Raw genomic sequence first — 22699 nt, 5'->3', positions numbered from 1 at the left:
CACATCTGAAAATTCAAGAATCGTAAAGAAACACGAAACATTTCAAACAAAAATTTGTTCAACCATTTTCGCAATGAGGAAGTTTTCAATAGGCTAAAAGATTAATCTATGGAGCTACAACAACAATTCTTCCAGCAACTTGATCGAGATCTCTTTGGCCGCTGGATGTGATCTTTCTCCCTCTGTTAAACAAATAATGCACATCAGAAAAGATTATTTCATATTTCTGTACTTGCATTGTTACAATACATATAAAAGATTAGGAGTGACAAGGGATGACTGGACTCTAGGTAGCCAAGCACCACAAGTATACTACAAGTGAGGTTGCAAATAAGTGAAATCGAACAAAACTAGACAGGCACTTACCCCTTGTATCAAGCTCGACAATGTTCATGTTCTGCAGCTGCTGCAGAGATGTGCGTCAACTGCACCGCTGCTTTTGCCGAAATGGCGTGGACGACTTCCATTCCTCTTGCTTCCGCCATAGATCCTACGGAAGGCACCAACTCCAAGACCTCCCTCAAGTATACCTTTCTAGCCATGGAAGCTGCAAAATCAAACCGCTTATTATTAAGACAGCATTGTGAAACAGAACACCTAGATAATTACAACAAGATGATGAACCTATTGATAACATGGTACTTAATTATCAAATCGTTACAAAAACACACCAAATATAAAGTTTGATGTAGATGAGGAAATTACCAGCCCTAATGTAATACCAGTCAGGATCGTAAGGGGCAAGTTCTTTCAACACACCAGTTTTCACGATATCAGTCCACTCAGGAAGCTCCATCTATAGTAAAAACAAATGATCAAATATGCTGCATAAGTGTTCTTGAATCAAATTTGTAAACTGTAAACAACACTACGAAAATTATCAATTTTGCTTTTCGAGAAATAAATATGCATCTCTTAAATAAAACACAATATATTTTACTCTACACCACTGTCTATACTGACTCACTGTGTCTCTCATCACAATTTATATCCAGGAAAAGAGGATTTTAAAACCTAGCAGCTAAATACTAACATAAAGCCTCCACACTGAATTGAATTAAAACGAATAATATTCAATCATTCCTTCAAGCATACAAATCACGACCCAAACCACACAACAGATTAACGACAAGAAAAAATACATAAAATTGAAGCATCAAACAAGAAAATTTGGGATATTACATCTTAAATCGTCAAAAAAAACGTAGAAAAAATTAACCTTGCCGGAGCGCTTGAGGTGAGCTGCATAAGCTTTGACGAACTCGTGTGGAGAGACGTCCTTAACATTTTTCGCGGTAGCCATCGTCGGAGAGATCTGAAAATCTCGAGCTGCTGCGCTCAATACTACTCTCTGATGCGAGGATAGCTATGCAGGAAGCGAGGGTTTTGAAAATTAGGGCTATTCCACTTTTTATAGCTATTCCCTCTGTAAATAAAAAATGTCCCATCTACTAAGATGATTTAAACAGTTAATTTAAACATCCCACTTTCATCTCCCAATAATAGTCTCTTTTTTTTTATTTTGATTTGTCCCATAAATTTAGTTCATCTCTATGTTTGGCAAAAAAACTTCTCCTATAAGGTGAGCCACATTAGTAACCAATAATACCAAATTACCAATCATTCTTTGTATTTTTCATACTTTACTCATTTCGAATTAATACTCTTGTCGTATCCCTATTTTATGGGTCAGAAGAAAGGAGTATATATCCAAATAAAGGGAAACTTTCTCTATAGAGAATAGGGAACTTGAGTATCCACTCCACTTGATTTGTTTTGACTTTGCTCTATTATATAACTTCTTCTGTATAGTGTTAATAATTATATGCTGTAAATAATTTTCGATAGGAATGCCAATGCTACAGGTACACACGATTCTGAATCAGGAGCCCAAGATTATTTTACTATTCAAAACAACTAAAAAAATGAGTATTACACAAACAAATGATAAAGGGAGATGACTTCATTATGAGATTATATCAACATAATGTACAACTGCCATCGCCCTAAACAAACAAAAATTTCCCCATGTTCCCTAGGGATAGAGTAACAAATTTCAATTTCCCTATTCTATAGTAATATTCTTCTTGTAGTAACAAAATAACTACTATGAACAGATGAACACTAATTATGATCAATAGGGCTGTTTTCAATCTAGGGAACTTCTAAACTTTCGCTCCACTCCCATTCTATGAGCTGTACATGTTAGCTTTTACCTGTTAAGTACTTACAACTGTTGTCGCTGCCTCGTTCTCATGTAACTACCTCTCTTGCCGGCACTCTTGTTCATCCTGCCCACACTGTTACCCCAATCTTCATCATCATAGCCTTCTTCATCATCCATATCTGCCATTCGGACAGCCTTCCCTCGTCTTGCACTCGTGGAGGGTGGCCGTTTCCTCTTGATGTTTGCTGAGTAGGTTGAATAGTCAACCGTGTCTTCCCTCAAGGCATTCTTGAATTCCTGAGAAGAAAACAATTTATTTTAAAAGGCATTTTGTTAAGTACAAACAATTTACTAAACAGAGTTGTGAGAAAAATACAAAACCAAAAATCCAGTGTAATAGGAGTACAAAATTATATATACATTGATTCTACTAATATTCAGAAATCGCATCTATATGTGATACTGTAACTTATTTATTGTTATCTTTGCAATGCATATCTATATATTCCCTATTGTTAAGTATAGAAATTTATACCACAATTAACAAAAATATAAAGCTGGAGAAAATTGAAAACCTAATAATGGAGTTTCGACATATAGAAATAAGTCCAATAACGTATTCTACATTAAAGAGCCCATGTTAATGACGGACACAAAGCATGATCATGTGTCTGACAATCATGGTTAGACAAGTCACAAAAGTATACCATGAGAACTTAAATCACCTGATATCTCCGCATGACGTCTTCGTATGTGTTGGGAGGGTCAATATTAATATCACTGATAGTGAATGGAATATTCTGCCGTCCTAAACTTTCGCCTGGTTTAACCGGTTCAGTAGGAGAAAATGCCTAATAAAAAGTAAGACTGAGTTAATGATATTCATCCAAATAAGAATCTGAAGAAAGCACTAATTACCTGGCATCGGATATCATCTAGGCCATAAACAATCTTCAAGTGCCTCTTGAGCTTTAAAAGCAGTTGCAGTGCTCCAGCTGCTAGAAAGTTGGCCTGAGAAACCCATAGTCAAGTTAAGCTACTTGAAGAACATAATCGTTCAATAAAAGCATCCCCACAATATTCTAATTCAACAAATGAGCAAAATGCTAGAGATGATAAATTGGTAATCAAGTGTGATCAAATGTGGGACAGATGAGACATATTTTAATATTCCAAAAATTAACAATCGCATTTGTTGCTACTATGATATCCTGAACGAGGGAATATATATTACACCAAATAGAGGGATTAATCAAGCTTCCTATGCTGATCTCTCCCATAGCCGTTTCTCCAACCAAATAGGAATAAAGTTTGATAAATATTAAACACTACTCTATTTCTCACAATTATGAATATTTTTCCTTGCACCAAGTAGCTGGATAGGACAATTGCAACAAATCATTTCTTGGAAACACACTGGGTTAAACTGAAACGTACCTGGATTTTCTGAAAATCACTTGCAGAGATGGTATAGGGATCTCTCGAGGGTATGGGATTTGTATTTGGATCCTTACATGATTCTTCCCCATAAAGATGATTCGGTAACTCCATGGGTAGTGTCAGGTTCCCCTCAGTTGCCATGTTTCTTTCACTACCAGGGTTTGTAGTGCTACCAAGTTGAGCGGCTTGTACCATCCCATTCCCATTGGTTTTATGAACATTTCCTTGTAATAAATGCAAAAAGTCCTTAATGTTTGATTCTACTGCCCCCGAGCTAACTTGTACCACTCGGTTTATAGTATAGATCAAATAAAGAGGCTCATCAGGTAATGTGAAAGGTAGTAGAGCAAGAATCTCTGCGCAATACCTGCAAAAGAGGGAAAGCAATCTCAGAAAACAAAAATTATAAGTGGTACCAACTTAGGTAGGCTGACTGTGCTTACATTAGAAACGGTATCACAGAATCACTGCAGGTCGGTGTTTCAAATTTGTGTACAATGGAGGACATGAATCTGTTTCTTGAAATACGATTTCCACGAATGAGCTTATAGATTCGAGCAACACCATGCCGCGCAAATGTTGAAGACCCAACATCTCCTTTTCCCTTAATATTGTTAAATAATTTGGCTGGGGACTTATTATTGGACATTTCAGGGAGATCTCCACTCATGGTACGAATGAAAATAAATGACAAATGAAGTCCATCACCAAGACGGCTTTCGCAGAAAGCTGGATACCTGAATCGTCACAACTATTAAGTTTGTGTAAGGACATCTAGAGCAAATACTAAATGTTACAGAGAATAACCTACTTCTCATTCATATTCATCAAGAGATGATGAGACAACTTTGCATTTACTTCCTCCGGATCTGTTTCAAGTGCAATGAGATACGGTACACAAGTAATAGGATGTACAAGACCTTGGCGCAGCACAATTTCAACAATCTGGAATCAGAAAAATGCAATCAGTAATCAAATAAATATTAGGAGAGATCCTATAATAATAGCCATTTATTTTGCACATAACACTTTGTAGACCAAACCGAGTAATAACTTAAGCTGTGGTTAGCCTATCAGGTCAACGAGCAGTTGGTCATCATAATGTCATATTTATTCAAAATTATTCGCCAACAAGTTGTTCAAAACCTTATGACTACCAGCTAGACAGGGCACATTGTTTGGCAAATACCTTGAGAGAAGCTTGACGGACATGTTCATTTGCATCCAGACATCTTGCTAAGATACTATTCCAATATAGCTGAACTATACCACCACAAATGTTAGTATCGCCAGCACCGGCAGCAACGGGGACACTGGTACCATCAGCAGATGGATTATTAACATCATTGCTAGCTTTATCTTTCTCCATTCGGCTTTCCGCATCCAGAAGATACTCGTACATGTTCTGTAGTGATTGCATCTGACAAAGAATGCAATGAGCATAATGCATAGAGAGAACAGGTGCATAGCTGTCACAAGATAGTACCTTCAGACGAACATCAGCACTGGTGGACAAAGTTGCCTCCAAAATTTTACCAACATCCTTTTGCAGCATACATTCAGGACAAGCAATAAAAACATAACCTAAAGCCTGCAGAATTAATACAACTAAAAGTCAAATTTAAAAAATTGTAAGGCAAGAGAATCTCAAAAGGCGGGTACTATGCTAATACCTGTAATGCCCTAACTTTAATGATGAAGTCTTCAGCCTGAAGATACTTTTTGAATAAGTTGATATTGCTTGCTACATCCATGTTTCTTGGGTTGAAAGCAGACATATCCAACAATGGGCTACCATAGCGTATCAACAACCCAAGACAAAACAGAGATCTACCTACTTGCTGAAATGAAAGGTATACATCACTTAAAACTTAATTTTTTCAGCAAAATGGAAATATTGTGAAAAAAGGAAGCATTGTAAGTTTGTAACTGAACGGAAACTAAATATGTTTAAACTAATTTCCTACTCCATTAGACAGCAACAGAGAGCATTATTAAAATAGACTACTCGATTGATTTTTAAAAAGGTCTCATCTAGGAGTGACATGCAAAGGAAGAGAAAAAACAAGCATACGAATACAGTTATCCAGCAGCATTAAGCAGTTGCAGTGCAGGATATCTTAATCTGCGGGCAAAGGAATCATTCCTCAACCCAAATTTGCATTCTGAATATAGAAAAAGGTTACAATATGCTCAACTGATAGAAGATTACACGAAGAGATGTTGCCTCTAAAGAGCAAAACACACTTATTTTTCAAATTGGCAGGACAAAAAAAATAGTTTTGTATAATCACTAAATACATGTCAAACAGTAGACAAGAGCAAGCCAAGAACCATAATAGTGAAATTTCTAAGAAGATTACTAACCTGCTTGTTATCAAACCCCAATGCATCCAGACGTTTGTAGAACAACTGGATAAGATACTGAATAACACTTGCACCTTTTCCTGATACTTTCCCCACAGAGCATAAACATCTACAGAACACAATACACAGATGAGCTAGTCATGAGCAAAAGAGACTCCGAGATTGACAAATCTTAGGATGGCACTAAAGAAGAACAAACGAGGGCTTGAGTGAATGTTGTATGGGAAGGCATCAGAAATCTAACATCAATTGATGGTATTTGAGAAGACCATAAATGGAGAATAAATATCTGACTGACCACCATGAGGAATGAGAGAGTTCCCTTTGAGAGATATCATGAAGAAAGCTAGAAAAAATTTAAGAATACGAAACAAAGCAACATAAAAGAACTTATAAGGAAAATGAAAAAAGTGGCAACCTTCTCTTAATATGGATTGGGGGTATAAGATGTAAATGAAAATCAATCCTAGTTATAAAAAAAATCCTTAAATCTCTGTTCATAATAAAAAAAATTATGCGGTTCTTGCAAAAGCATATTCACAAAAGTAGGACATAATTATTTAATCAAATGCATTGCTTAAAAACAGATGAAACTAACTATTATAAGAAAAGTAAGCACATTACTTTATGCAAGCGTGGACAACTGTCAGGAAAGAGTGTCGCACTATCATTTGTTTGAGGTCTTGTTCAAGTTCCTCCGCAACAGTCTCAGGAAGTTTCCGCAATAATGGCAAGACAGAATCAATTATAAACAATATGCTCTCCAGCATCTGAGCAGCCACTCGATTGTCAGACTGTAAGGGGAGAAGGAAAAGGGTCGCTTAACTTCATATCAAACTTTTGAAAACCTAATCCCACGTGAGAGTTCAACAAGAAAATCAAACAACCAAGACATAGTACGTGACATTCTAAGTATCGTGAATGCTTCAACAAATGAAGCAATACATGAGCACCAACACCACAATCTAATATTTATATCGTTAAAAAGGCTTGCATGCACAATGTAGAATCATAGTCATAACTGACAAGTTATTTTGGCAGAACCCACGCTTATACATGGAACTACAAGATTATATGACTGGACACATAAAACGGCTACAAGAATAATGTATTGTGGGAAATTAGTTTAGCCTAAAAATAGAACTCATTTAACTACCTGACTCTTCAAATATGGTTGTAGTGTGATAATAAACTGTGAAGGGTCAGAGGCTGGTGCACATAATGTAGGATCCACCAGACAGAATGAATGCAATAGAAGAATATACGGAAGCATGCGGACTTCTCCTTCCTCACTGTTTGTCTCAGCAACCTGGAATACAACAGAATTGTTATATGATTTGATGTGCACTTACGCAAGTTTCAGTTCAAGAATAGGGAATTCAAACAACTAATACACAAGGTCACCAAGTGCACGCACAACATTATTTAGTGTGTCAACTGATAGTTAGTGTCAGGGAATTAATAGTGCCATAAGAAATTAAGCTTTCAGACAAGGCCAACATAGACTTTCGGGAAAATCACTCTTGTCAAATTGTGCAGCAGTGAATGAGAAGTAAGTAAGACCACTCCGAGCAACCAAACACAGTTTAATTTTATGGACTTTCATATTTCCCTACTATGGTGGCTTCAAAAAAAACTTTTAAATGTTTCATTTCAATTATATAATTCAACGAGTTGGACAAACTGAGGTTAATGGTCTTCACAGAGATACACTACAAGTCCAGGGACCACAAAGCAATGATAAGCGCTAAAGTACTTTTTGTATAAGGAACAAAAGTGTGTTACATCAATGAAGCACGTTCTGTGAAACCAATACCTGCAATGATTTTTCCAGCAGACACTTGCACATTAGCTCACAGCGCCTGCGTACGGATGAAAGTAATACAGGGTTTATCCCAGCAGCTTTAGCAGATTGGGGAAAGAAATCAAGGGCTAAGATTCTTTTAATGACAATAGCAAGGGGTTGGTGACTGGACATCCTTCTCAAAGTCTCAGCAACCTGTTCTGTCTTCTTAGTCACTTCTAGAGGAACCGAACTGTTATCTTTGAAAGTACGGTTTTGCCAACCAGAAGGCTCCTCAAACCAAAACTCATAAAATGTCTTGCAGACCAGGTCCTGCAGGAGGATCATACTAGTATCATACAAACCTTTTGAGTAAAATTATTTTTTCCTAAGGTGTAAAAAAAAAGCAACACTGAACTAACGCAGACTACACAAACAACAGCACATAAATTAGAAAACCACTGTTCAAAGTAATAAGCTTTTTGGTGGATATTGTCTATTCTTCAAGTAATTTTAGCACATCCTCCATTTAGCAAATATATATATAGGGAGTATTATATACTCGCTACAAAAAAATATGCATGCCAATTCCATGATTCCATCAGGTAGTATGCTAAATAAACAAGTAAAATTAATAGCAAAAGTATTCATCAGATAAAATATAATATAATTTATACAGTAAAGCCCTGGGCTTGAAAATAATTATGCACTTGAATCCAGTACCTGTATGCTGGATTCTTCATCATTGATACGAGAAATTATCGCCACAAAAGCAGTGGTGCTCTGTGAAAAGTCAGTGGAGGAGGTACACATATCCTTGATAATTTTAATAGCTCGTTTTCGGACACTTACTCCAGTATCCTTAATCCTCTCTGCTACCTTCTCAAAATACTAGAAGAAGAACCAGGGAGTTAGAGCGCACAAGCAGACAAAAAAGCATGAAATTTGCATAAGCATCCAAAGTACCTTTATACCAACATCAGGATGTGAAGCAATGTGCTTTCCAACAAGCTCAAGTGCTGCTTCTCTTACTGATATAGCAGAGTCACAAAACCTCCCTTCAACTGCTGTTTGCACAAGCTTGTTACCCAAAACCTCGGGATCTGCTTCTACAATAATACTAACCTGTTACGATTGACAAGTAATACAGAAGAAAGATGAGTCTCTTATGAAAAAAAACTATTCCATATATAATTAATACCAGGACAAATTCAAACATAGATGAAAACAGGAAAGGAGGAGGAAAGGAGAGTAGCTAATGCTAGTTATTCATGACATACCGCTCGCATTGCCTTAGCACGAATCACTGGTGAGTTCTCCCTCAGGCCGGCCTGGTAATAGGATCATATAGAAATAACTAATCAGTCTCAGACTCCTAAATAATCTAATCAAGAAGCAGTTTCACCCACCAAAAGCACTTGAAGTATCTTGTCAAATCCTCTAGCAAAGGAACTCTTTTGACCCAATGCCAGAGTAATTTTTTTCACTGAATCCCTTGTCAGAAGAGAAGAAAAAGAAAACGAGTCTCGCAGAATTTCCCTTGATTTCATCCTCGCAAGGAAGTAGAGGAACTTTTGTGGAGAAGCAGGATCATCTTTATACCAAAGACAAAGATAAAACCTGCAAGTTAATATTTGCACAAAGTTATGGCACATAAAAATATTCAATTTTATAAATAAAAAAATTGCTTTAGCAACGGACCAGCGCATAAAGAGGTTTAGTTCATCTGCAGACCCTGCATCCTGCAAATAATTTAGGAGCATTTGTTGAATAATCTCCTGTTTTGTTACTGAGGATGAAGCTCGGGAAGATTTTTTGGAAATACGATTTTGTTTCTGGTCATCCTTTGATTCGGACTCACAATGCGTTTTTAACACAAGAAGTTGTTTCTCGCATAAGCAAACCTGACAATCAAAGGTTCGAGAAGAAACATCCTGCTCTCTTCCTCCTATACAATCAAGATGGAATGGCCTGTGACAGCCTTGACATTCGAGACTAGCCCTTTCAGCAGTTGAATCCAAACAAATAGCACAGACATCTCTCAGATAGCTAGGGTCACTATTTTCACTATCCATCAAGACCTGTACGATCCAAAACTTTTCATTCCTACATACTACCGCATCATGTTTTAACCTTGCAGCAATTGTACCGAGAAGGTCAATGGCCATTGTTCTGGCAGAAGTATCTTTTGATTTCGGCCCAGCATTCTGAAGTAGTAATACACACAGAACCTGCACAAACATTCTGTAAATATTGACAGTCATGTGATCAATTCATAAATCCACTTTGAAAAAGTACCTCTAGAATAGGAGCTGAAGCTGGATACTCCGGTAAGTTCAGAGTAGTGAGCAAATCCATCACAAGATTTTCCATCATTGACTTCACTTCAGATGCATCCTGATTTTTTGTGCTTGTATACCGCTGAAGAATTCGACTCCAAAAGAGGCAGCATGACTCTGTAACTGCCTCATGACATTTAGAGGGGTAATCAGCATCAATAGAAATGTCCAGTGAAGGATTTCCAGGAGTTAGCCTCACGACTTCAGGAAGATTTGCACAATGATGAATCATTTGAATCAATAGAGCAGTGACTAACTGAATCTGCCTTTGTTCTTCATCCGGAAGATGATAAGTTCTTGGTACTCTTTTAGAAAGCGGCAGCTTTAGAAGTATTTGAATAGTTTCATCCATCATATATGTCCGATGCTGAGTGTACATGTAATAAATCTGCACATCAAATTTGGAAGAAGAAAAAGTGTAGATCAGTACAAGAAAGCAAGTACGAGGTTTCAGATGCAAGCAGACTCAGAAACAAGGTGTGCAAACTTCATTACCCCACCAATTAAACTGATAGCTTTCAGCTGCAAAAGCTGGATATTATCCACCAAAAGAGTCTGTAAACTAGTTCGCACAAGTTGCAGAATGCAACTATCTGATAAGCGTTCTATCAACAACAGCTGCTTAACATAACTGACAATGGTACACAATTTCTGAACAATAATGTTTACTGTACCAGACATCCTGCCAAAATTTGAGGTACCACAAAGAAAGAAGAAAAAATATCAGACAGTACATACAAATACAAACCCTGAATAATCAAAGCATTGTATTGGAAGCAAAATCAAGCTATACAGTACCGGTTTGTTGTTGATTTTCTAACTCTTACACTCTTAGAAATTCGCCTCTTCTTACTGCTTGAGCCAAAATCCTCAACTTCATCATCTTCCTCATCTGATAATCAGATATAAGCAATCATATCACATTAAGGGCTAAGGTTTTGTTTATTCCAGAACTACTGAAATTAAATTTTCCACTCTTTCTTCCATTTTATCCTCACATCAAACTTCTTTTTCAGAAGAACACAAACAAATAGGGAATCATATGACATCAATGACAAACAAAACTATGCTTATTCTAGAATTATTCATTATTCTCACTCTTTCATTTATACATAGCCAAACACATGTCCTCCATGGTTTTATCACTGATGTAACATCACATCAAACTTCTCTCATAATAACTCAGATCATAACCAAACTTAATATGAAAATTTTCATTTACTCTTTTAGAGCAAACATATGTTTGTAGATAAATATTTGAGAACCAAACTGGCAAGCATGCTCAACTTGGAGAATGTAAGACCTGACAGCATGAAACTACGAGGAAAACATTTCCAGAGAAGTGACTACACTTTGACAAATCCACATATAATAAACCAGTAACGATGACTTCAGATTAATAAAATTAAAAGCAATTCGCAGAGAAAGCAGCATCACGTACCATCCAAATTATAATTGGGTTTGTGTAGGGCCCGATATGCTGGATCACATGCAAACATAACATCCAAAATTTGATGTCTTGAAAAATCCAAGATCCTTTCAATATACTGATACCAAGTACACCATAATTACAAACAATTGATACCGATAAACCTGCAGAGCTTCTGCCCACAATTTATGCCTACATAAAGCATTAAAATATATTTTCTCATAGATAATGAGAATACCTCTTCCTTGTAAATCTGTTTAGGCATGCCATCATGAGCCATAATAGCTAAAGCTGCATGAATTGACTCCAGAGCACAATAAAGGGATGATACCACCTCAGCATCCAACTAGAATTTCAAGGAACAACATGTAAATGATGTGTATTAGGGTGGAATACAATGATGTGTATTAGGGTGGAATACAATGATGTGTATTAGGGTGGAATATAATGATGTGTATTAGTGTGGCATATAATATGACTGGGTTCAACCAAAATCATCCTCGAATGTCTAGCAAATGGAATACCCATGTCAGCCTTGCAAGTTGCAACATCATCCAGCAAGTAATAAAACATAAAAATTGGAAAAGCCCTTATCTCAAGAGATTCAGAAGCACACATGCACTAACAAACGATTATATAGCCCACGAGGGAGTGGAAAAAACAAGCATATGAGATCAAATAATAATACAATTTCAAGTGTAGCAGTCCAATTTTGTGAAACATATGATCTCATTACCAGTGCTTCTATAACAATTAAGAAAATAACGTTAACAATATATACATAACAGTTAACCAAGAGATAGGGATCAAAATAACTCCATTCCTAGTCACAGGCTCACAGCCTTAAGAAAAGTTTCCAATAACTGATGTTAGAGTTAGAGGTGAAAGTTATTAGTATATCTTCGAATTAAGTGTCTGTAAAAAATATTATATATGCATCATCATTTAATCGCTACTCAGAAAGCACAAACAATTGCAAGTAACAATCAATCTAGTTTGTGAGTTAGCTAGCTGTATTTCTGCCAGCTACCAAATATTTGCAAAGTAAATAACTTCTCAAAATTAAAATGAGCAAAAGAAGGATGAAGCCAAATCAAACATTTGCGGTGTCTTTAAGGTATTGGTAGCTTTCACACCTTAAAACAGTTACCTGGTCATCAACTACATAGATGCCTAATGACAATACGACATAACAGATTTATATCTGTTAGTACTAAGCAATTTTTTCCCGAAAGTATCACATGCACTAAAACTAGGGGAATAACCCAAGAAAACTATTTGTAGAAAAACCTGCAAGTAACAAGCATATGCAGAAAATGAATGTACACTGGTATAGGAAGTTACCTTCTCACAATCATCTATTGAAAGTCCTTCTGCTCGATGAATCTGGCGATCTAAAACTTTTAACATCCTTGAAAGAGTGTCAGCTGGAACTATGTGGAGTAAATTCTTAGATCGAATTGACATGATTTCATTGACTAGAGCCTTAAGATCAGATTGGGTCAACGATTGCCATTCTGTTTCTTCTCTGTCATCAGAAGGAATTTCTGCTCTGTTACATATGTCCTCCAACCATTCACAAAATCCCCCTACAGCTGCATCTGATGAAGCATAGCAAATTCAACCCCACAAATTATGGAGGAGGGAAAGAAAGCAAGAAAAATAGAAGTAACAAAAATAAAAAGAGAAAACCAGATAAACCAACACGAACACGCATGTAGAAAGAGGGTGGGGGCAGAAAGTAAAACCTTGACCCTCACGGGAATCAGGACAAGGTGCTGACGGTATGTCAGCTTTTGTTCTCCTTTTCACTTTTGGTTTTCGGGAAGAGTTAATAATATCCTGTAATTCGAGTTAAACTATCAGCCATAGGACAGTATATCAGTTTAACTGAAAGTACAACATTTTCCCGTGGAAAGTGACTAACATTATTAGCATTGTGATCTTGCTGATAATTGGTTGTCCCTAATGAGTCAGTTGGCACTTGATTTATGGCAGGCATGCTCCGCTCAAAGAACTTTGATTGGGTCAAATTACCTCGATTTGTTGACTCCATACCAGGACCTGAGAAACTTGAACAAAGAGACGGATTAGATAAAAAAGTTCTTGTGGGTGATGCAGAAAATTCTTAATTCGGTAACATGCAAGGTTGAGCTGGTATCGACTATAGGCCACAAGCATATTTAACAATGACATAATTGCGAGGAGTTGTTAGAAAAACAAAAACAAAAATTGATATCAGAACTAGCCTAGTCCAAGTGATGGTCAAAATATAAGAAATCAACATTTATTCAATTAAGTCAAATCCAAGTATGTTCAAGTCCAGCCAGCATAAGTATCTGCTTTGATACTTATGAGGATATGATAAAGTTGAAATCTTATACATATAAAAAGAATATTGGAAAGCCAATGATGGACCAGTTTACCTGGAGAGACATATTCAAGTGATTCTGCCTCATGTCTCAAAACATCATTGGTTATATTTAACTTTCCCACATAACCATCTGGTTGAATGCTTTCTTCATTTTTAAGATTCCTACAAATGAAACCATGAAAACCCAAATATTATAATGCCAAATAAAACAGGCAATCTGATCCTAACTTTCTCATAAATTTCTCAGTTCACTTAAAAAATCGTTGGATACGCTTAATAAATTTTGGTACAGAAAAGCATATCAGAATATCAATCAGAAAAGACACAATTGTTATAACTTTTTTCCCCAGCCAAGGGTATAATGGAGTTGAACCAATCTGAGCAACTTGATCGGTACTTAATATCCTAAGCTGAATTCGATACTTAATATCCTAATCAATAATAAAAAGTATAAAATATAAGTTGCATATTAGTAATATTTCTGATCTAGTTTGCCAAATTCTTGGCCACTAGCAAATGAGTCAAGTAGTGCTGCCATGCTCAATATGTATCTATTTTATGTTAACGTGTCTTACTAAAGGAACCTTGTCAAATTGAGATCTTCGCTCATTTGCGGCCTTTAGTTGCATGAAAATTGGTTACACATATCCAGGTGATGTAATGATGATAACAACACTAGTAAATTGATCATTATAGTATTAGTAGGTGAATGCCAGCTTAATAATTATCAATTAATATCCCTCCGCCTTAATAAAAGCTAGCTGGTTTATACATCTTCTCCCCCCCCCAAATAGAAAAAAAGTGCAGAAAACTATAAACCCCAGTAGTAACTTGGGCATCTCAACTAAATTATGTCTCAGGTGCGTTGAGAACTGCCATCAATCCTTTTTCAGGTTTTAAGTTGTAACTAAAGTACAATCCGAGCCTTCTCGAACTGACATGAGTTGTATTTTCAAATATTCAACATGAGTTGCACATGACCAAACATTTTCTATCTTGGCATTTAATGTCGTCCAACGACTACCATAAATTATATCTAGTCCAACTCATTTTTATAGCATCTGCCACTTATCAAGACCAGTATTTTGCCCAACCACAAGCAGCAAAATCATTGACAGCTGGTGGGAGTTATAGAAACCACACCATGGAAGAAAATATCCTATTTCGTGTTGTTATTGGAGATAAAACAGTTTTATCCCATGATAGGAAACTGAGTGAGACTTGCAAAATCACCATTTTGCAGAATTTGGACAAGATAAGTGTAATATCTATGATTACTTCGTTTTTAACCTTTCGAGCAGGTACTTGGCCAAGGAGAGAATTGTGTTTTCATTCTTCTAATTATCTTAATGAGGAAAAAATTTAATTAGTTACATTAACTTACACCCTGGGTATGCAATCTATAAATGACAGCTATAGTTCATTGGCTTCTTGTCTAGATTTTCTTAGCAATCCAGACATATTTACTGTGACAATTATCAGTAACTTAATCAGTGTGAATTTGAAACAAAATTTCGGTCATCCAAAGTTAATTACTAGTATAATTTAAAACAAATGAATCTGCTTGAGGAATAGTTTCTTTGCCATTTCTGGTTTTGTGATACTTTAACCAGCTATTTACAGAAAATGAAATAATTTTTTTTTTAAATGCCTAAAGAAAACTATACAAATTTCTCATTTATGAATATATAAATTTTGTCATAGTACAACACTTATTTTTATAACTGAAGCAGATTGCACTTGTTTGTCTGTATTGAGCACCCTTATTAATGAAGTACAACAGTTTCAAGCTATAATTAGTATATCTATTACTACAATTTACAGACAAATGAAACGCCTATAAATAGGGAGATAATTAAGAATTCAAAAAGGAGTAGGAAAAAGCTATGTTTCCAGCTGTATGTTTTCATTTATGTGTTAGTGTCCGTTTGGTAGTTAAGTTTCGCTTGGATAATGAGATTTATCCTAGTCTACTTCCTGTTTGGTATGCAAGTTCAATTATCTCTTGACACGTGTTACTTTTCCCGCCTTGTTTTTCATGTTTTAATTTGTTAAATAATCTATATTCAAAATCTAATCATGATCTAATTCAAATTACTTTATTGCCCCCAAGATTTCACATCTCTTATTTTGAATTGAGATTTACTAGGGATATTTTATACAATTTCAATTAAGCTTAAATACAAATTAATATACCAAATACTCCCTCCGTCCACAAAAAATAGAGCAATTTGTGTATGACACGGGTTTTAATGTAGAATTGGTTAAATAAGATAGAAGGGAAAAAAGTAAGAGAGAAGGAGAAAAAGTAAGTGAGAAGTAGTGTTAGTGGAATTATGTGTAGGGTTATTATTTGTTGAAAACTCTCCATAAATAAATGTGCTCTATTTTTTGTGGACGGCCAAAAATGGTAATTGTGCTCTATTTTTTGTGGACGGAGGGAATATATTTAAAATATCTGTTAATTTATCTAATATATCAAACACCAACTCATGTTAGTATATTCACACAACTTAACTTATCTTATTCATTAACTAACATGACAAATTCCTAATCGGCTACCAAACGAGACCTAGGCGTGATAATATGCCAAAAAATTTACATTTAATTTTGGGCACCTGTTTCACAGCTTATACTCGTACTCAGTATTCAGAAATTCTACATAATAGGTGATGTGAATGCAGAATTAGTGATGGTTTTAAAATTGAAAAGCAGAGGGGAAGAGAAAGGTCAATTAGTTACATCCTGTGAAACTACTACTAAAACTGGCACAATTAAATGTCATTTCCCAAATTTCTGAAATTCCGACCATATAACTTGAACGCAAATAATTCCAAGCCGGAGCAAAAACCCAAACGTAACATTCAGTTCCACTAGAGCACCAAAAATCAGACACCATAAGGAAATTCGGCAGTAGGAAGCGAGCTTACAAGTAAGATACATCAGCATTGCGGAGGAGATCAGCTATCCTTCCCGCCACATCAGCGCCGCTAGCATTCCTCCTGGAAGCGCCGCCGCGGTTGTCGAATAGGCGAAGTTCCTGATCGCGCCCGCCGCAGAATACTGGGAGCGAGGGCAGCGGCAGGCACGGCGCAACCTCCGAGTGAACTGTGTTCGAGAGAGTTATGCCCCTGTGGTGCCCCCCGAAACCGCCTCCGCCGGCGGGATTTGACATCGAGAAGGAGAATTGAGCGGAGAAACTAGCGATTGACGAGCAATTTGAGTTTGAATAACTTGGGGAAACAAGGTTTGCCCTAGAGAGAGAAATGGGGGTGGAGAGAGAGTGGGCGAATGGCGGGGAAAGTTAATAGAAATTTTGGGATTTTTTAACAAGTGAGTGTGTGTTTTTGCGCTGACAATTTATATGTCGTGGTAAAAAATTGAGGTCAAGGCGCTTTGTTACGGTCCACGTATGAATCAGATTAAGTTGAATATTGTGTGAGACTTTTGAATTTATTTGACCATATCATTTATATGGAAATTTTGGAAATTATAATATGCAGGAGAGGGGTCCTATTCTAATGCTTTTAGCACCCTAATCCAAAATCAAGACTAAATCTCCATCCTTGGATTTTAAAATGAGTGGATGAGATTAAAGCTCACAAAATCTCAATAAATAGTAGACAAAATATCAACAAAAGGGTAATATCGTCAATGTGCCAAAATCAAGACTAAATCTCCATCCTCGGATTTTAAAATGAGTGGATGAGATTAAAGCTCACAAAATCTCAATAAATAGTAGACAAAATATCAACAAAAGGGTAATATCGTCATTATGTTATCATATGATAATTTTCGTATTTATATTGAGTGTTTTTTTATATCGGCATTGTGTATTACAAATATCAACAATATGACATTGGAATATCAACACATTTTTATTGAGATTGGACATGCATAATATTGAGATTTTGCCTACAATATATTGAGATTTTTTGTTGCATTTTTGTTAAAAATAGCTGCTTATCAACATGTACGAAAAGTGAAATATAATTTATCAAATTTCATCACCCGAACATCGTCGGAACATATGCAATTGAGATCTCGTTGGAATTCTTATTAAATTATCTTTAATTTGATATATTTTTTGCGAAAAAATAATTTAAATTGAGAGAGTTACGTAAATTTAAAGATTTGAGATGATTTTGAGGAGAGAGAAAGTAGTTAGTTATAATTATTACATAGGATTTGACATTAATACCCTTTTAATTTAATTAATAATTATTTAAATTTAAAATATATTACACTTAACATCATATTAACCACAAGATCTTCTAATCTAATGGTTGAAAATTGGTCTCAATTTGGGATTGGTAATTAGTTAGCAATTGATTACATCCCTGCAGGAGAGTATAATATTCTGGATAGTTTTGGTTAGGCTTGGAGAAACGGTTTTCGGTTCTTAATTAACCGAGAATCGAATCTTATTTTTAATTTTAATTTGTATATGATATTCTGGATAGTTTTGGTTAGCCTTGGGGAAACGATTTTCGGTTCTCGGTTAACGGTTTTCGGTTCTTGGTTAACCGAGAATCGAATCTTATTTTTAATTTTAATTTGTATGTGATATTCTGGATAGTTTTGGTTAGGCTTGGGGAAACGATTTTCGGTTCTCGGTTAACCGAGAACCGAATCTTATTTTTTCAAGTATTCGGTTAACCGAGAATCGAAAAATTACGGTTAAGGTTCGGTTCCGGTTCTAACCTAGAACCGAAAGGTTAGAACCGAATGACCATTATTTTCTAAATCTTTATTTTTATATATTTTTTAATTTTATTACTTTTGGTGGTACAAAAGTAAAAATGAGTTTGATGAATGATGTTGGTTTATATTGGTTTTTGGACTTAGTTTTGTAGACTTTGTTGGAAATTTGGTTTTTGATGATGGAATAGAATCATGGTTTCTGTCCTTTTGATTTCATGACTTATTACTTAATGTATTATATTGCACTTGAGTTCGGTTCCTTCGGTGGAACCGAACCGACAAAGGGTTCAGTTTCGATTTCGGTTCTGGTTTCGGAAAAAATGAAAGTCGGTTAATCGACTAATCGGTTCGGTCGGAACCGAACCGACCGAATTCCCATCCCTAATTTTGGTCATGTAATGAAAAGCATTGGATTTTAGAAAAATGTTAGCAAGGCAGTGATCAAACATGGTTGAAATAATAATTTGACTTTGTCTACTATATATTAATCATATTGACCCTTATAAATTCATATTTTTCGCATAGCTTTTTTAACCTTGAGAAAATTCAATTTGATAGATATTTACAATATGAATATGTACCCACACTAAACAATCATAACAATGATCACATACCAGTATGTTTCATTTTGTACGCACATTTTGGATAAATAGGAGTAATAAATAGTTGGAGATATGTTTCATTTTCTACGTACATTTTGGATAAATAGGAGTGATAAATAGTTGGAGTGAAGAAAGGGTAGAGTATGAGATAGAATAATGTAGAAAATAGTGAAATGCTTCTTCTATCAAGGTAGAACCGAGGGAGTACTATTGTCAGTAAATTATTATACTAACAACTATGTGATGTGAATCAAATGATACTAATTATACTCCAAGTTTTCTCCTATTTTGTATATTTAAATCATCTATCAATTGATCTTTAAGGTTTGATTATTATATATTAGTTGATAGATGTACATGTGGAGTAAGGTCTGATTGAAACTGTTCGTTTCCTATCAAGATGGTGTCCAAATTCTTTTATCTTACCACCATTATCTTCGTCTTTGAAATAGCTTCGCGTGGGTATATTACACGCCTCAATCGGAGCTCGGATGAAGAAGTTATGGTCATTTGACGAAGGTTGCGTGAAGCAGTCAAAACCGGCAAAAACGCCCGGCGTTTTCAGCATTAAAAACGCCCGGGTTGGCATAAAAAACGCCCGGGTTGGCACCATTTTGCCCGGTCGGGCGTTTTTCTCGAAAACTGCCGAATTTTAGGTTTCAAATTGGTTTCCGGGGCGGTTTTGGAAGGGATTCAGACATATTCAGACACGAGAAAAGGGAGAGGAAAAGAGAGAAAGAGAGGAGGAAGAAGAAAAGGAAGAAATTCCGGCCAACATTCCGACGATCCGTCTCCAAATCCCAATTCCACTCAACGAGAGCATGGTTCCTATGGTTTTTGTTGCAGCTATTCTTTTTTCACGTAATAATAAATTATTGTCATAAAATATATGCATATAACAGTTAATAAACAAAGCTTGAAATTCGAATATAGAATCATCCATTATGCTAGGTTTGAAAATCTATGTAATTGTAATATATATTGAAAATCTAAATTGAAATTAATCTTTGATTATTGACCTAACATTTAAATATTCATTGATGGTGTTTTACACTACATGTACTTGCAACATGTGACTAAAGAACACCGTTAGAGTCACCTTAAAAGCACTAGTGGACTATAATTGAAGAGTCTTCGACGTTTAAGTTTGTAAAATGATAAAAATTTGATGTCCGAGAATAAGTGGATAATACAAATCGAATATTGGGAGATAGGTGAGAGAGTTTTCGGTAAGGTGTGTTAGATTGGTTGAACATAATTGAGTAGTGATTTGTTGTAGTGCAAGAGGTGGTCATCGTCCAATTGTGCAATAGGTCGAACGACAACAACCTTCATAAGGTAAGAGACTAAGAGTGCAGACTCAAGGATAATGCACATGTGGATTATTTGATTGGTCGTTCAACCTAGTTTTATATTCATACAAGATAAGATGACGAGGTGATCTTTAGGATTTGGTTTGCATATTAACATTATAAGCATTATTAAAAAAAACATATTTTATTATACTCTGTCCCGTGAAAATACAGGCAGTGAGTATGACACGAGAATTAAAACAAAATTGGTAAAGTAAGAGAGATGATAAGATTGGTATGGTAAAGTAAAAGAGATGAGGAGAATGATAGTTAAAGTAGTGTTAATGGACAGTGAGACATACATTATTAAATTGATATAACTTTAAAAAAATGAAATGCACGTATTTTTGTGGGACTGACGAAAGTGAAAAGTGCACTTTATTTTATGAGACTGAAGGAATATTTTTTTCTATTCATTATAATCATTTAATTTATATATCTACCCTAGTTAATCAACTTCAAGCATTGCCCAGCAACTTGGAAAAAATTTATATTAAGCAGGGATGATTTTTATTCGTTTCTCTACATGAACTACAACATTCAACTCAAATATTCAATTGAAAGAATCCCCAATTCCCAGTTTCTGACAACGTAGCAAAATTTTATAAGGTTTTCAATCCACTCCACATTAGAGCTCTACAACAATGAGTCCGTAATTGCAAAGGTATATTGTGTTTAAGTGTATGCTAATTTTAATTATCACAATCTTGAACGATGTTTTGTGATGCTGAATTTGTTTGTACATAAAATGGATTTGTATGTGCACGGAAAGTTATCGCTGTTGGATATGATGTAAATTTGTGCACTAGATATCAAAGGATCAGTGGCTTTGCTGGTTCTATTATAGTTATGTCTTTTTTATTTTACCTATATTTATTTGAGTTGTATTCTTGAATCTTATGCATTCAATGACAATTGATGTTGTTTCTATAATAAATTTTGGCAATTTTATGATAGGGAAGCCATATCTGAGCTCAATGTGGCATATCACAATTTATTCATCACCTTTGATTATTCAATATTACATTTTCTTTTTGGATTTGCATACGGGTGTTTTGATCACTTCTAATTTTACAAATGACTAAGCTTTTCAAGCAACACTATGGTGAACATAATAAGCTCATTACTCAAGGTTCATTATATTTAGGGGTAACTGCTTTTAAAATCATGAACTTTACACGAATTCCGGTTTTTCCCACGAACTTTAAAAAGTTCATATAATACCACGAACTTTGTAGTTGGTTGCCGATTTCCCATATCGGGTTTTCCGGCAGAGTAGGTCGCCACGTGGATTATTTTTCTACGTGGCAATAACATGTGGCAATGACATGTTAAATTTTTATTTTTTTTACAGATTAATTTAACTTAACCTAAATTATAGTTTTACCCAATTTTACCTCTTCAGTCCCCAATTTCTAGGGGGCATCAATTGAGGGAATTTTAGTGTTTATGTTTACATTATTGTATTGTTGGTCCCCACAGTATTGAAAACTGAATTTGTATATGATATGGTCCCCATTTGTATTGAAAACTGAATTTGTATATGATATGGTCCTAAATTGAAGCCATATACTAATGCAACTTGTTGAAATCGACAGATATACACATTCGAAATCGCAAACCCGTCGCTGCTGCTGAATTCGCAAACCCGTCGCTGCTACTGAATTCGCAAACCCTAGGTTGTTGAACAAGCCAAGGGATGACGGATTTAAACTACAAATCGGAACGTTGTTTGGGCGATTCTGAAATCTCTGAAGTGAAAGCGGGATTGAATACAAATTCTGAATATCGCGATTGAATATCGCGATTGATTCTGAAGAATTAGGTTGAAATCTCTTAATTATAAAATTTATGAAATTTGAAAGGTTGAAACTCTGAAACGACGTCGTTTTAGAGGTTGAAATCTTTGAAATTGTACATATTTTAGACGGTTTGCCACATAAGATTTCCGGCATGCCCCGTCAGCACTATTTCTGCCGGAAAACCCCGGGTCGGGTCGAATGGGAAAATCGCAACGCCCGACAAAGTTCGTGGTATTATATGAACTTTTTAAAGTTCGTGGGAAAAACCGAAATTCGTGTAAAGTTCATGATTTTAAAAGCAGTTACCCCTTATATTTACAATAAGATTTGACTGTTTTAA

General features: G+C 35.5%; 1 protein-coding gene and 1 pseudogene across 3 annotated transcripts; both read right to left on the bottom strand.

Annotated features, from left to right (window-relative positions):
- Positions 1 to 106: 106 nt before the first annotated feature.
- Positions 107 to 1390, bottom strand: LOC125206863 (annotated as a pseudogene).
- Positions 1391 to 1878: 488 nt separating this feature from the next.
- Positions 1879 to 17202, bottom strand: LOC125205466 (sister chromatid cohesion protein SCC2). 3 transcript variants are annotated; one of them, XM_048104411.1, is made up of 28 exons: positions 16830 to 17202; positions 13952 to 14061; positions 13453 to 13589; positions 13274 to 13367; positions 12870 to 13126; positions 11764 to 11871; positions 11538 to 11643; positions 10895 to 10988; positions 10592 to 10778; positions 10056 to 10484; positions 9459 to 9988; positions 9167 to 9377; positions 9038 to 9088; positions 8724 to 8882; positions 8481 to 8648; positions 7791 to 8090; positions 7131 to 7283; positions 6599 to 6768; positions 5975 to 6083; positions 5281 to 5448; positions 5094 to 5198; positions 4797 to 5027; positions 4419 to 4552; positions 4051 to 4344; positions 3605 to 3974; positions 3086 to 3178; positions 2893 to 3018; positions 1879 to 2464 (listed from the first exon to the last, which is right to left on the bottom strand). In XM_048104411.1, the coding sequence occupies exons 1-28, from the start codon at positions 17072 to 17074 to the stop codon at positions 2228 to 2230; spliced, it is 5376 nt and encodes a 1791-aa protein (XP_047960368.1). In that variant the 5' UTR covers positions 17075 to 17202; the 3' UTR covers positions 1879 to 2227. The 3 variants fall into 3 exon arrangements, with proteins under 3 accessions (XP_047960368.1, XP_047960369.1, XP_047960370.1); XM_048104412.1 differs by lacking the exon at positions 16830 to 17202 and having other exon boundaries at positions 13453 to 13597; XM_048104413.1 differs by lacking the exons at positions 1879 to 2464; positions 2893 to 3018; positions 3086 to 3178; positions 3605 to 3974 and having other exon boundaries at positions 4128 to 4358.
- Between the last annotated feature and the right edge of the window lie 5497 nt (positions 17203 to 22699).

The sequence above is a fragment of the Salvia hispanica genome, chromosome 2, assembly GCF_023119035.1.
Source record: "Salvia hispanica cultivar TCC Black 2014 chromosome 2, UniMelb_Shisp_WGS_1.0, whole genome shotgun sequence".
Classification (NCBI taxonomy): domain Eukaryota; kingdom Viridiplantae; phylum Streptophyta; class Magnoliopsida; order Lamiales; family Lamiaceae; genus Salvia; species Salvia hispanica.
The sequence above is the reverse complement of the archived record's forward strand: the minus strand, read 5'-3'. Positions and strand labels throughout refer to the sequence as shown.